General features: G+C 34.3%; 1 protein-coding gene across 1 annotated transcript in view; it reads right to left on the bottom strand.

The window, feature by feature from the left end:
- Positions 1-2364, bottom strand: part of LOC129227057 (E3 ubiquitin-protein ligase CBL-B-like) — a 54626-nt gene extending 52262 nt beyond the window's left edge. Inside the window, exon 1 of the mRNA XM_054861700.1 lies at positions 1778-2364. Coding sequence (XP_054717675.1) covers positions 1778-2325 — 548 coding nt within the window. The 5' untranslated portion in view covers positions 2326-2364. The remainder of the gene's footprint in view (positions 1-1777) is intronic.
- Between the last annotated feature and the right edge of the window lie 13994 nt (positions 2365-16358).

The raw sequence follows: 16358 nt of genomic DNA on the forward strand, positions 1-16358 counted from the left end.
ACTGGCAATTATATAAAATCACTTTATTAATCACATGCATACTGTATATTACTTTTTCAGAAGTTGTTCTTCATTGCGTTGCTAAAATATATTTACTCTAGATATAACTTAAATTTTTTTAAAAAGCCCAAGATTTAAACAATCGACTTACTTTTCTGAAAAGCATGAGTCCTGTGAACCCCCTCCCCTCTGAGTTTTAGAAAATGAACAATTTAATAGTTGGTAAGGATTTTTTCTGACAGAAATGAACACACTTAGTTTGGTTGTTGAACGGTACAATATAAAACATGTTTTATTTGGATAAACCTGAATAGCAAAAGCTGAAAAAACGAAAATTAAGGTTTTATACCATGAGGTGTTTAGTATCAAAACCAGTTCCCACTATGAATTTTCAACCCCCTTTTTTCTGTAATTTGATACTTCTTACTTTCTACTATCATGTTATAAAGTGATTTAGAATGTATACAGCTCTAGTCAAAAAGTAAGGCTGTCAAAACAAGTTTTGCTTCAAAAAGCAGCACAACCAATGAACATATTTTGACCTTGCTGGATTTTTTTTTTTTAATTGATGGAGCTGGTAAGTGTTAAGTATCAAAACCAGCTCAAATCATGAATTTAAAGTTTTTTTTTTTTAAATTTGATATTGCTTGGTGATATTCTATCATGGTACAGAACGATTTGGAATGCATCCAGCTCAATCAAATTACTAAATGTAAGGCAGTCAAAAACTGATTTTGCTTCAAAAGACACAGGAAGCTTTTTTGACTCTGCTGTAAAATTTTTAAAAATGGATGGAGCTGGTTTTTATACTATATGAAGGGGTGCCCACAAGGGGGGGGGGGGTCTATGGCGCAGACTGAGCCATCAAAAGTTTTAGGGGGTGCATTTGAGTGAGTTTTAATATCTTTGGGAAGGGGCATACTTGGTAGTATTTGAGGCGGGTTAACTTTTGCCCCCCCCCTCCCGGGAGGGGGTATCCCTGCTTAATGATTAGCGCAATATGGTTGAGTAATTCAGGAAACTAAACTGCTTAGTGTTGATACTTTTACTTCAAACATGACAAGAACAATCAAGAATAATTCTTCACCAGAATTATAATACAGGTGAAATAGGTGAATCCTTAAATACTACAATGTTTGATAGAAAGCTTCCTCTGCTTTTCATTTTTGGAATTTCAAGAATTGGTTAGCCACCACCCTTATATTATAAAACACTCAAAAGCTGGCTAGGAATTATTATCTATTTTTAATTAGTATTTTACTCAGCATCCAGTGGGAATACAAAGTTTTGTTAGGTTTTTCCCTTGCAATGGAGGGAATTAAATAATTTACACTAAAAGACCAAATTGAGAACAATGCATAGATGAAAAGATGCTTGTTAGAACTTCAAAACATACGTAGCCCTACATCCTTTAGTGGTGTGAGGTACTATCGTTTCACTTCCGCAAGGGAGGAATTGTACGTAAAATTAAAATATACGAGTATATACTCATATTTTTTTGCTGTAACACAATTTCAAAACAAATTATACGCTGTAGTTTTCAGTAAAGCTTGACCAAAGTTGAACCGATCCAATAAATCTTTAGTATTTGTAGACTAGCGTTCAAATGTATTATGTTAACTAGAGCAATTATTATACATTTTAAATAAATACAATGGATGGACAAGGCCCGCAATAGTAAAATTACACAGTTATTTAAAGATTTATAAATGAATGAACTCGCCAAGGAACAAATCATGAGTTGTAAACAAAACAGAAAATTGTAAACACTGTATACCTATCTTGAAAGGCAGTCCTCCAGAATTCAGCGGCATCACTTTTAGTAATTCTAAAACCATCCCCGGAAAAACTACCATTAGGATATATTGCTTTTAGTTCAGATAACATGTGACTAAACACCAAACTAAGTTTTATTAAGTTTCGTCGATAGTGCGAAGATTCGTCGAACATTTTTTCTTTTCCTTCTTTAAAAAGTTTTATGGCTTGCTTACACTTCCGGTTTAAATTGTCTATAAAAATTCGAAAATATTCATTTTCATTGAGTACGGACATTTTATCTTCATGCTTATGGTAAATCGTGCGGAGGTGTTGATACGTGTCAGGAAGGATGTCTAAAATAAACGGAGGGCTATTTTTCAAGTTCATTTTCGGATGTTGGCACAATTTCACCACTTTATCCATTAATTTCCAAGTCTTTTCAATAGTTCTACGATCTATCACAAACTTTGGAGTGGCCATAGCTTCAGAAAAAGCACCATGAATACGACTAAATAACGATGTTATATTCATTGCCTGTATGTTCCTACCACGATTGCTTACCGCCATTTTGATTATCCCCTATTTGCTCTGCTTCCTCAGTTGCGCCGCCTTTCATTCACATTTTACGGAGAGTCCATATCAATGAACTGCATATATAGTAGTACTTTTATTTTTGACACATTGTTCAACAGTTAAACATGCATTCTATTAAAAACGCTTAAGCAGGTTACAAAATCACAACAAACAAGTATAAAATTCCATCTTTCTCTTTTTTTAAATTGTACAGTGGAAACAATTACATCCTTGGTAAAATAAAAAGTTCGTAGAATCAAAAAGTACTAAATTGACATAAGAAAGGAGTAATGGAAAGAAAATTTTTAAACTTAATCGTTTAAACACACAAATTACTGTTTGTAAGAGATAAAAACAGTTATATGCAGAATTTTAACGCTACAATACATAAGCGCAATATAAAATGACAAGTTTCGCAAGTTATTAATTGCTGTTTGCTGTTATTTAACAAAAGTAAAAACTGCGTCTGCAGAGCTTCTCAAATGAATCATTTAAAGCTCTAAAAAAGTTTAAGTTTTTACTACTCAAAAAAGAGTTTGCTTTGAACGCTCGTTTTTCGACTTTGAAGAATAATAACTATTCGTCAGAAAGAATTGACAGAAGAAAACTTGAACATTCGTTTAGAGAAAGGAGTATATGTTTGCAGTATCAAAATCAAAACATAAGTGAAAGTAAAAGAAAGAGCAAGATTTTCCTAAACAGCACTTAATAATGGTAAGAAGTTTGTGTCGATATAAGCGATAATCATCTAGACCAACCTACAATGCATATGCATCGTTGAATATGGAATGGGGGACTATCGTTTTTGGAACTTCTAAATTGTTTCCCTTTTGCATGTCATTTTACCTAAAATTCTAAACAGTGCCGAAGAGCGCATAATGTTTTCTAAAGCAAAATTTTGCCGAAAGGTTATGGAACTGGAACTATATTTCAGTTGGATGTTGATCCGTCGAAAATAAGCTTTTGGAAAAATCTCTTCAATATCGGTTTACAATGTAAAACAACATACGTCGATATTTATAAACGGAAACTTTATCAATTTCATTTTTATTGACTGCGTGTTATAATATTGTAACTATTCGGGTCGCTGAGGCGCCAAGATGGGCCCCTCTGCCAGTTAGAATACCGGCCCCCTATCTTACAAGAAAAGCTATAAAATTCAAACAACTTCGATTCTGAGCCGGGCCCCTAGTTTTCGACTAATATGCTGACATGACACATCTCGTCGACCCTATTTGACCTCTACCTGTGTTTGCCATTAACCTGAATCGATTGACAAAATCTCGAGGACGGATACAAGGGAAGGGTGATGTAGGCGATCGCCCATCCCTGGAGGGACCCTGCGTACCGGTAATTTTCCGAATTGAAGTCCTAAAATGCTGACGATAATTTTTAAATCGGGCGCACTGGGAAATCAGCAATATTGATTGCTCATTAGAATTAGTGGAAATCCCGCTTCCCAAAGAATACAGAATTTGATTAATTAGAACAAAATATGAATCCGCGCATCCTCTGAAAAAAGAGGATTTGATTGTAGTTTTAACAAAGAAAAATAACTCCCCCACCCCTACCCGAATGAAAAATAGTTTCATGAAAATGTACACCCAAATGAAAGGTGCGTATTTTAATATTCTTTGGTTAGTTGAAAACCGTGCATATGTTCCTACCAAAAGGAACCAACCAAATTTTTTTTTTAATTGTAAGCGTGTTTTCACTGAGCTTCCAATTTCAGTGAAAGGCACACACGAAAAATGACAATTTTTACGAATATATATACCTTTTTTCCGCTAAGTTTTTGGAATCTTTACTAATAATAAAGCTCAAAGTTTGAATGGATACGTGGATCTCTGTGACGCGCATAGCGCCTAAACCGTCCGGCCGATTTTCATAAAATTTGGCACAAAATTAGTTCGTAGCATGGGGGTGTGCACCTCGAAGCGATTTTACAAAAATTCGATTTTGTTCTTTTTCTATTCCAATTTTAAGAACATTTTACCGAGCAAATTATCATAACACTAGAAAGTGGACCGTCAAGGTACGACGGGTGAAAATTGATTCTCTTACTTCTACATTTTATCGAAGTCATTGCCTGTTTGGTGATATTTTGATGGTTGAAATTGAAACCATAACTCCAGTGGATTAAGCCTAAACTCCAGTAAAAGTAGCGTTCATTGTTGACCATTTTTTTGTTTCTTCATTCCTCTGAAATGACACAGTCTTACCAGTAAAACAATTTAGTTACCGGCAGTGGTGTTCCCATTGGGTATACTTCATATCCAGCGTATACTCTCAAACATTTTTTAGACTTATAGCGTATACCCTCCAGCTTCATAAATTTTCATATTGTGACATACTATGTATATGACACATATTGTGCGTATTAGATTACTGGGAGTATACCCTCAGAAAAATTGATGGGACCATCACTGGTTATCGGATCGAGTTCAGCCTTGTCACAATAAAGCCTTTCCCTGCATGTTAAACATTACCAAAACATGTTATAAAATTATCATGCCGTGGCGCGAGTTTCATTGTTGAAACTCGCGCGTTACTCGATCATCGGCTATTATATGTATGAGGATTGACGAGTAAATTACCAAATTATCATAACGTGGAAACGTAACATGAGCGAGCAAATTGGCGAGAAATTTATCATCTATTATTTGTAAATATACAGGCGAACCAAATGACCGTTTAATTTTCTACAACGGGCAAAGCCGGGCGGGTACCGCTAGTGATTTTATAAACTATTTCACTCACTACGCTTTTTCAATTACGTTATTTGAGTCAAGTGCAAAATGTTTTTTTATTTGATCAAAAATTTGGTCACTTTTTTGTTGGAAATTAAAAGTTCTTTTCATTCCATCTCAGTCATTCCGTCACATCACATAAACTTTATCTTGATCCAATCTATGATTTTTTTTAATTAATAGTTTCTTATTATAACTTCCATAATATATTAAATGCGTTAACCGGTTATGAGATTCAATTAATACGTAATTTACGTAATTCGTTTCGTTTCGAATATAAAGGATTCAAAACTTGGCTTACAAAAACGTCATTTGTTAGCGAACTGAAAAACAGCAATAACACTGAAAGGAAAGACAAAAAAAAAAGGATTTTGCTTTTCATATTTAAATTGTTAGCAGTGAAATGCAGAGAAGAAATGCAATTTTCAATGAAAATGCTTACACTGTAATCTTTACTATTATCTAATAAAAAAAACTGAAAGTCTGTGTCTCTGGATGTCTGCCAAGCACCTAGACCGTTTGAACACACACGCTGTGTTGTTCGCACAGGTTTGCAGGAGTTAAAAAAAAAAAAAAGGAAAAAAAAGGCGCACAGGTTTGAAGGCGCAAAAAGAAACAAAGGAAACAAAGGTGCATATGTTCAAGGGCGCAAATTGGGGGGGGGGGGGGAAACGAAGGCGCACACGTTCAATGGCACAAATAAACCCGATGTTAAGGTTTGAGAGCGCAAGAAAAAAAAAACGTAGTCGCACAGGCTAAACGGAGTAAAATATATAAATAAGTAAATATAAATAAAAACACAGGCGCTCAGTATCAGGAGCGCAAAAAAACAAACAAACAAAAAATAATAATAAAATTAAAAAAAAAAAAAAGGGCGCTTAGGATTAAGAGCGTACAAGAAAAACCGAAAGATCTCAGGTTTAAAGGTGCAAAAGCAAAGTGTGCAGAGTGCAAAAAAAAAAAAAAAAAAAAAAAAAAAAAAGACGCTCAGGTTCAAGGGCACATAAAAAAAAAACGAAGGCGCACAGGTTTGAGGGCACAAAGAAAAAAGGTGCACAGGGTTGGGGGCACAAAAAAACCGAAAGCGAGGTTTGAGAGCGCACTAAAAAAAACGAAGTCGCACGGACTTTAGGACGCAATAAATAAATAAATAAATAAACAAAGGCGCTGAGGATGAGAAAAAAAACACAAGGGAGCATTGGTTTGAGGGCGAAAAAAAAACGATGGCGCACAGGTTCGAGGGCTAGAAAAAAAAGGCGCTCAAGTTCAAGGACGCAAAAAAAAAAAAAAAAAAAAAAAAAAAAAATATATATATATATATATATATATATATATATATATATATATATATATATATATATATATATATAAATAATGGGCCAGCGAACCAGTCCGCTCTAGTTTGAGGCTTTTCCTGCAATCGGGAGATTTATTAAAAATTTTCCTCTTTGGTTATTTTTCCGCGATTTACTGTTATTTTTGTTCTCATTCGAATGGGAATTTTTAGGGACTTAGGTTCAAACTTTAACAGAATTTTAAGAAACTATCGCTATTATTCCAACGGGAAATTGTACAGTGTGTTTTTCTTTTTTTTTCTTTTTTAATACTGATTGTTGAACACGCGTCATTTGACGCAACTTTTATTTTCAAAAAGGTTGTGCAACGCCGTGTGAAGCAGCTAAGTTACTAATAAAACCAAGTGATTCACTTAAACAAAGGTGTAATGACTTTTTTGATGGTTGTATTTCTTGATGATTTCATTGCATTGAGCGAAACAACTAATTTTTGAAATAAATTTGTATCATATTTGTCACACTTTTGTAGCTACACTTTCCTCTTCTAGCAAGGGCGGATCCAGCTTCGAATTTTGGAGGGGGCATCGTCAGAAAAGGGGGGGGGGGTCAAAGCGTAGTTTTGGGGCAAAAATAGCGGATCTGGGGCAACGTTTTCGAAATAAAAGCTTTCAACACGCTGATTTAGCCTATATTTGGTCGCTTAATAGGGGGTGGAGGGGGTCCCCCATGACACCCCTTCTGGATCAGCGCCTGCCCTCTTGTCACTACTGTCACAATGTGTCATTTACTACATTTTTCCACAAAATAAGCTTTTTAATTACAAATGAATTCTCAAAAACTAATTTGAAAAACAAAACGATCGACTTATAAGAAGGAAACTTTCAGAACACATGTGATTAAATTCTGTTGGAATTTCTTTGAGAATTTTCTGAATCCCAGAAAGCTCTATATGCAAGACAGAACGTGATCTGTTTCGAACCTGTTTATTTCACGGCCAAAGAGATATTCCACTGCACCCTACGTATGGAGTACAGTGCGATAGTATACAAGGCACAGAAAGGGTTGAGTGAAACATAATATGTTCAACATTTGAAACCAAAATTAAACCATAATGAAAATAATTCAAGTTTCATCGTACATCGTAGTAAAAAATTAATTTTCAAACCACAAAAAAGATTGATTTCGTTTTGTATCATTTCTTTTCGTAGGAGCTGTTATCAACCTTTCAATATTTTTATTCAGAGCAGATGCTACATCTGGAACAGATAGTCTAATAAAAACAGTTAAAATGGTTTTACTTTTGTGCAAAAAACTAATGTGTACAAGTCTCCGTCGTTATCAGCTATCATTAGAACATTTCCAACAAAAAAGTATTTCTGTTTGATGGCAAATTATATCATAACAAAGTTTGCTGGTCAAACCCAGACGGTAGATTTTCGCACATGTCAATATGGTCTGGTCAAGTCTCCCATTTAATTTTTTCTACCTCATCAGATGTATGAAATAAGCCTACACATTTCTTTTTTCATTTCTCTAGTTTTTGTGTTTCCTTCTTCTAAAATTAACTTTTCAGGAGTATCACTTACAATGATACTTTTACTCCTTTTGTGCTCTTTCTTCATTACTCAACCTTTTTCCCCTTCGGGTTTTGGATATCCTCTGAAACTCTAAGAACCTAAGGAAACACTCACTGCTAAACTACAGCTAGAGGACTCTTTTGTGTCTGTTTCAGCTATAATTTAGATTATAATGATTTACTTGATCTGAAATGCCATTTGGAACCAAAAGTTTAGTTACAAATGGAAATCTCATGTAATCGTCAGAAAATGTCCCTATTTTTGCCTTACGTGATTTACTTTGCATTTTTGATGAGATAAAAATACCTGTAAAATAAATAAACAACAAGTTGAAAACCTTTAAATCATACAATAAATTAAAGAAAAAAAAAACATATCTTTCGAATCAGAATTCAGGATGAGGCACTGTGAGACAGTTACACCCTGCTCCAACTATGGCTGTCTCCCTGTACCTCACTTCGCCTTTTTCTTCTAATTCAACATTTTAAGGAGTTCGTTTAAAGCCAATCCTAAATGTTTTGAATGATAATTAGCTACATAGGTAGAACATTAAAAGTGATCAAATGGCTAATTTTTATTCAAAAAATAAAATTTAATAAATCGATGCATGCAAGAGTCAAATAAAAAACATTGCTTGTCTGAAATCCAGGGCTGCGGAGTCGGAAGAAAAATAGCCGATTCCAACCCCAGGATTTTGAAATGTCCGACTCCGGCTTTTTTATTTATTTTTTCAAATCCCCCCCTCATAGGAAGGGGAAAAACCCCAAACAGATATTGAAACATTAATTCCTTTTAATGAAATTTTCGCGTTGTATTTTATTGTAAACCTAAGATGCGTGCAACGTTAGAAATTCAATTTGAAAATAAAATTATCCAGTAGTTGCGATTTCTAAAATAAAATTACTTAAAAAATCCCATTTAAAAAAAAATTCAAAAGGAATAATTTTCTCTCCCCCCCCCCCTTTAATTTAGCAATTAGATATTGATCAAATCCTGTGCTTTCAATTCTCGAAAGCACAGCACAGAGAAGAGTGAGAGAAAAAGTTCTCGTCATTATAAAATCTGAGAAGAAAACATCATGCTGAAAACTTTATGACGTTTAATTGTAGAAAAAGGACATTTGAGCATTTCCGCTGTTTTGCATTGGTGTATACTTCCCTCAGCTTTGCTCCTATATTTCTCTTCCGAGAGGGAAATTCTTAGATAAGATATAAGAAGTACTGGTCACTCTAGGAAAACACATTCCTGCTATTTACTGCGCCCTTCTACTCTCCCTCTGTCTATCTTTCCCACTCTTTATCCACATTAAACGATGCAAACTTTCTGCCAGCGCCTGCTCAACGTGTTTTTTTTTTTTTTTTTTTTTTTTTTTGGGGGGGGGGGGCTTCTGATAACTTGTCCTTTTTTACAAAATTACATTTAAGCATTTATTTAGTCAGTTTAGCGCCCCCAAAATCTGTCCCCCTCTAGTTACGTCCCTGCATCCAATTATGAACGGGCATCCACCAGCAGCTTGGGAGCGTCATCCAGTCAGAAACTGGCACCCACCAACGGTTTACTTAAATATCAGAGCAACTCTAGGGCTGCCCATCAGTATCAGTCATATCGATCTCATCCACTGATGATATCAGCTGCAGAGCTTGATGAAACTTCTGGTTTTTCTCTTTCCTTTAGACCATGGCCAATAAGCCAGATAACGTTATCGCTTCATCATTTCTCTCAATTTCCCTGTATCTCAATTTCTCTCAAAGTAGCTTAAATCGACATTAGTTCGAAAACTTTAAGTTGTTAAAAAATAAGGTAAAAAATGAAGTACAGTCGACTCCCGCTACAAAGCGATTCGACTTACGCGAAATGTCTAGAACGTGAGTTTTTCACGAGTAACAGATTTTAGAGCCAAAGCGAATTCCTCGCTCACAACACGAAAATATTTGGAAACCAATCGTGGTGATTAGTGTCGGCTTCGTTATAATAAATATCGTTATAATAAATATTCGTTGACTAATAAATATTGGTTTCGTGAACTTTAAGTTCCTACACCACACTAGTCTAAACATTGCTTTGTTAGTGTGCATAAATAACAATTCCACAATTTTCATTTATTTTTTAAAAGCTAAATATGAAAATGATGAAATCTTGTGCCACCTAAGCACACTGTTTCATTCAAAGATTGTGAACATGGAAAGAAAAAGAGAAAGCTTATGACAATTTAAGAAAAGGCAAAGATTCTTGATACGCTTGAACAACTAAACAGTGGATCGAAGGTAGCACGAGAATTAGGTATGAGTGAATCTTCCATACGTACAATTAAAAGTTAAGAAAAAGGCAATCCGTAAAAGTCTAGAACTCATTTTTAATATAAAACTCGCAGAGTAGTGTCTAAGCAAACAGTATGAATTTGGAAGCTATCTTGTTTTGTGGATTAAAGGGGTGATACCGCAGAATGAAATGTTATAAAAGTAAAGGCGAAGCAACTATGCTATTCAGAAATATATTAGAATGACGATCTGACTGCGCAGCATACATCATCTTCAATTTCTTAACTTATAAATATAAGTATTGTATCTTCTGTACAATACTATTATAATGCAGCGATTCATTATTACTACATACTGTACGTACCGTACTGTTTTATTTTATGCCTTCCTCTCCCATTTATCATTGATTTTGTGCATCATAATAGTATTTTAGGTTGAATAACACAGCTTTTTAAAACATACAGTAAAGATTCTGCTCTTTATGTAAAAACTGTAATATATAGTTTAGAAATGGTCTAAAATTCTTTGAGACGCAAGTTTAAAAATGTCTAAAAACATTCGAAAACATACCCTTTTCCACAACGCGAAAATTCGACTTATGCTAGGGTTCTAGGAATTCATTCCTCGCGTAAGTCGGGACTCGACTGTAATATTCTAGCCGCACATTTGTTTTCCTCGTACTTACCAAGCCATTAAGGAAAAAACATTTGTACAGAAAAAAATTCATTTCAATGATTATAAAGTAAATAAAACACACCACTTCTCTCTATTACAATCTTTGTGCTTAACCAAAATTTATAAACTCACGTAAACAGCTCCCTATATTTTTAGTTGGTACTTTAATGGAATATATCATGCGATTTCTATATAGAGGTGTGTATGTTTTCGTATAGTTACAAAAATGAGCTGAAATCAATATTCGTTCAAAAAGTTCGAACCGCTTAAAAGTTACGTTAATAATACAATAAACTCGCTTCGCATTGGTTTCCCTCGCACTTCCGAAATCCCTAAAAAAAAACATATGTACAGATAAGTTAATTTTTATTATTTAAAGGGCTAAGTACAATTAATTCCAGAAGTTGGCTAAATTGCTCCAACTGTGTATATGATTGCAATTTACGCATCACATAAACAATTATCTGTATTATATTTGGGCACTTTAACTGAAACTATAATTTTTAGTAACAATTAGAGGAGTATATTACTTTCTTTTACAAACTAAAGGAAATATTCCATCAACGAAAAAATTTTCCTCAAATTTTGGCCTACTTTTAAATTTTACTCATCCCCGAATGAATGTGGAGTGATTTTTTCGACTTTACTGCAAGTGCATATATGCCTAAGAACGTATAGAAGTCCGAAATATATTTGATTTGACCATCCCCGAGTGAACTACCACGAGTTTTCTCGTGACGTCTGTATGTGCGTATGCGTGTACATATGTATGTATGCACGTAAATGTATGTACGTTGTACGTGCATACGTATATCGCATAACGTATGTACGTATCTCTCATAACTCAAAAACGGTATGTTGTAGAAAGTTGAAAATTTGTATGTAGACTCCTAAGGGGGTGTAGTTGTGCACCTCCCCCTTCTGGTTAGATTCGAATGTTCTAAAATGGGTCTTTTACACATTTTTGGGAGAAAATCAGCGCTAATACCAATGCAAACTTAAGATGATGTTGTATTTTGGCAAACACTTAGCTTATATCGCTAAGTTTTTGGTCGCCAACTTTTCGATACATCGCCATGATGGCGACAAACGATATTTAGAAAGTTTTCCTTTGAATCACGTTAAAAGTGACAATATTGGAAAAATTAATCTGTGTAAAATGCTTTTTTTTTTTTGCATCGGTTCGTGACGAATTAAGGATGAAAATATTTCAAGTCTTTCCTTGCTTACGTCAAGGCACTATTATCATTAAATTGGTATGAAAGAAAGTCATGTGATGGACACATCAGCTTGTTTTTTCGTGTAGTTACGAGAATGAGCTTAAATCAACATTCATTCAAAGAGAGTTCAAATTCCTGAAAAGTTACGCGTATGATGCAACAAACTAGCCTCACATTGGTTTTCCGCGCACTACCACAATCGCCAAGGAAAAAACACATGTACAGAGAAATGTTCGAAAGGCTAAGTAAATTAATTCTAAAAGTTCCCCGAATAAGCCTAATTTGTGCTTGGTTATATTTTAAGCATCGCATAAACAATTATGTATATTATTTCTCAAAGCACGACACCATAGGACCCAACTAACCCATCAAAAAATACATACAAAGTATAATTTTTTTGTGACGACACCATAGCTCTCCCAGTACTTGATCAAACTTCGTTCGTAACGTCATAACTGTTTTTATCGCTTTCGGCGAAAAATAGACTGTTCATATTTTTGTTATTTTGTCAAAAAATTGATTTATTCTGTTTTTAATTACGCATGGCTTCAATGAATAGCATCCTAAACTAGAGGCACATTGACTTAGTTGGTTAAAAGGTCATTCCACATAAAATCAACAAATTTCAGAAATTTTCGTGCCGCACTATTTTTGATTTTGATGAAATTTGGCTGGTAATATGTACCAATATTCTGTATACCTAAACTGTTTTTTTTTCTTTGGAAGAATTTTACTCCTGAGACATAGCTTTTTTTTTTTTTTTTTGCTCCGCGGATGAGAGAAATTCGGCATTTTTGATCCATTTTCTAAAAGCTCTAGTAAATTTATTTATTAGTAGGAAGATCAAATATGGCTTATTGTAAAGGTGAAAGAAAACTTTTATTTGTGCATAAAAAGAAATGATTTAAGTTAAACCTAATTAGAAATTTTCCTTTGTCAAATCATAGTTGAAAAATTGCCGTTTTCGTCATTACGAGCCTAAAAAAGCCGATGAGGGACTAAAGTAGGAACCTATTTTTTTTCGTTAGTTATTAACTATATTTACGAAACATAATTTTTCACCAAAAAACAAGATTTTTATTAAAAGGACTATATCTCTTCCATGCCTTAAAAAAACTAGTATGTTGTGGCCATCACGAAACTTTCTTCTATATTTTTTTTTTTTTTCTGATCCCTCCCCATGCTTGACGAGGAAGCAATATTCCCAACAAAAACAAAATGACACATGCAAAAACTTGACGACCATCCCAATGTCTGAATTATTGCAAAAGCAAAACAAAGAGCGAAAATTGAAAGTTATTTTAAAAGCCTTGCTTGAATGAATTACAAATATTTTATTTGTTAACAAACATAAGATGGCAACAGTTAAAAATTTTAAATCATTGAGATAATATTTCCTATCATTTCCATACAATTAAAATCACGAGAAATACGCAGACGACAATCTATTACGATTTATCTTTCTTATTGTTGCATTAATAAAAATATTTTTATTCGCAAAAAAAAAAAAAAAAAAAATCAACACCTCTTGGAGCGATCGGCGTCAAAATAGAACCAAAGCCTGTTTACATATGGATTCACATATATTCCAAATTTCAACCAGAACGTAGCATTACTTCTTGAGATAGGGCACTCAAAATGGAAAAAAAGAACGGGTGATTGCGCTACCCCCTTTTTAGCTGTTGACACAAAAATAAAATCAGTTCTTATACCCACTAAGGGCTACTTGCCGATAAATTTTTCTTTCATTCCGTTCATTATTTCTTGAGATACAGCAGTCACAATTGACGACAAAAAACGTTCTATAGCTCAACCCCCGTTTGAGTTATTGACACCAAAATTGAATCAGCACCTGTTCCTGTTAATACCAACATATGGACCAAATTTTGTTTGATTCCGCCAGTTACTTCCTGAGGAATAGCAAGCACGCGTAACTCGAAAAACGTCCCATTGCTCCACCCCCCTTGGAGGAATTCGCGCCAAAAACTAATGGGCACAAGTTCACATAGGGGCACATACGTGTACTAAATTTCGTTCGATTTCATGCGGTAGTTTTTGTTGTAGAGCGGCCACAAAAAACTGGTCACACACAGACGTGACACACATACATACACACACACACACACATACATACATACACACACACACACACAGACAGACAGACATTTTCCAAAAATGGTCGAAATGGACTCAGCACACCTCAAAACGTTCGAATCCGTCAAAATTCGAAATTCGAAAATTTGCACGAATCCAATACTTTCTTCTATATATTAGATATAGAAGAAAGTAAAAAAGACAGTTTTTTTTTTCGTTGTAAAGGGTGTATAACAATGTAATAGCTTCATACCCTAGAATTTTCAAATTTTTATCACCTAACAAACATCCCGTTTTTGGGGAGTGAAAAAGCCCATTTTTACTTTCTTCTATATCTAATATATAGAAGAAAGTATTGGATTCGTGCAAATTTTCGAATTTCGAATTTTGACGGATTCGGACGTTTTGAGGTGTGCTGAGTCCATTTCGACCATTTTTGGAAAATGTCTGTCTGTCTCTGTGTGTGTGTATGTGTGTGTGTATGTATGTGTGTCACGTCTGTGTGTGACCAGTTTTTTGTGGCCGCTCTACAACAAAAACTACCGCATGAAATCGAACGAAATTTAGTACACATATGTGCCCCTATGTGAACTTGTGCCCATTAGTTTTCGGCGCGAATTCCTCCAAGGGGGGTGGAGCAATGGGACGTTATTCGAGTTGCACGTGCTTGCTATTCCTCAGGAAGTAACTGGCGGAATCAAACAAAATTTGGTCCATATGTTGGTATTAACAGGAACAGGGGCTGATTCAATTTTGGTGTCAATAACTCAAACGGGGGTTGAGCTATAGAACGTTTTTTGTCGTCAATTGTGACTGCTGTATCTCAAGAAATAATGAACGGAATGAAAGAAAAATTTATCGGCAAGTAGCCCTTAGTGGGTATAAGAACTGATTTTATTTTTGTGTCAACAGCTAAAAAGGGGGTAGCGCAATCACCCGTTCTTTTTTTCCATTTTGAGTGCCCTATCTCAAGAAGTAATGCTACGTTCTGGTTGAAATTTGGAAGATATGTGAATCCATTTGTAAACAGGCTTTGGTTCAATTTTGACGCCGATCGCTCCAAGAGGTGTTGATTTTTTTTTTTTTTTTTTTTTTTTTTTTTGCGAATAAAAATATTTTTATTAATGCAACAATAAGAAAGATAAATCGTAATAGATTGTCGTCTGCGTATTTCTCGTGATTTTAATTGTATGGAAATGATAGGAAATATTATCTCAATGATTTAAAATTTTTAACTGTTGCCATCTTATGTTTGTTAACAAATAAAATATTTGTAATTAATTCAAGCAAGGCTTTTAAAATAACTTTCAATTTTCGCTCTTTGCTTTGCTTTTGCAATAATTCAGACATTGGGATGGTCGTCAAGTTTTTGCATGTGTAATTTTGTTTTTGTTGGGAATATTGCTTCCTCGTCAAGCATGGGGAGGGATCAGAAAAAAAAAGAAAAATATAGAAGAAAGTTTCGTGATGGCCACAACATACTAGTTCATTTTCCCTTAAGTCTAAGCAATTTTTTCATCAGGAAGAACTATTAGGTAGAATCCATGTCAATTCAACAAGGACTGTAACATGATGGTCTCGGATTTTTTTTTTTTTTTTTTTTACCCCAAAAAAATTCTGGGCCTAGATACAGGTCGTCAAAGATGGCGGTCCTGTCATGATTTCTCACTTCGGATTTTCGTCAAAATCTTTAAAGTACATTATCTCAGGGATGGTAGAAAATATTTTGTTGTGGTTTGTTTTATTTAAAAGAATATTTTTTCTTGTTTAAAAACATATGCTACATTTTGAAATATATGCTTTAGTTTCTTTTCCAGTCTTTTGAAAAAAAAAAGTTTAAAATAATGTTTTCAATTTTTCTCAAATATGTCAATTTCAAAATTTTTAATTTTTTTACAGTTTATTAGTACCATTGAACACTACGTTCCTTGAAAAGGAGAGCTTTCACTTTTTCGTTTAACAGATTTTAGAGCCATTTGGTAAAATGAGGGTTTTTAAGGAACTCTTTACATAATTGCAAACCTGAAAATTCAAAAAAAAAAAAAAAATCCGCAACAAGTGGCCAGAAAACACTTTTAATTAGTTTGTATAGCGAAATTTTCATTTTGAGTCTCTACTTTCTCCAGGATTTTTCTTTTTTATGAAAACTAGAACGCGG

This window comes from Uloborus diversus, chromosome 7 (assembly GCF_026930045.1).
Source record: "Uloborus diversus isolate 005 chromosome 7, Udiv.v.3.1, whole genome shotgun sequence".
Lineage (NCBI taxonomy): Eukaryota > Metazoa > Arthropoda > Arachnida > Araneae > Uloboridae > Uloborus > Uloborus diversus.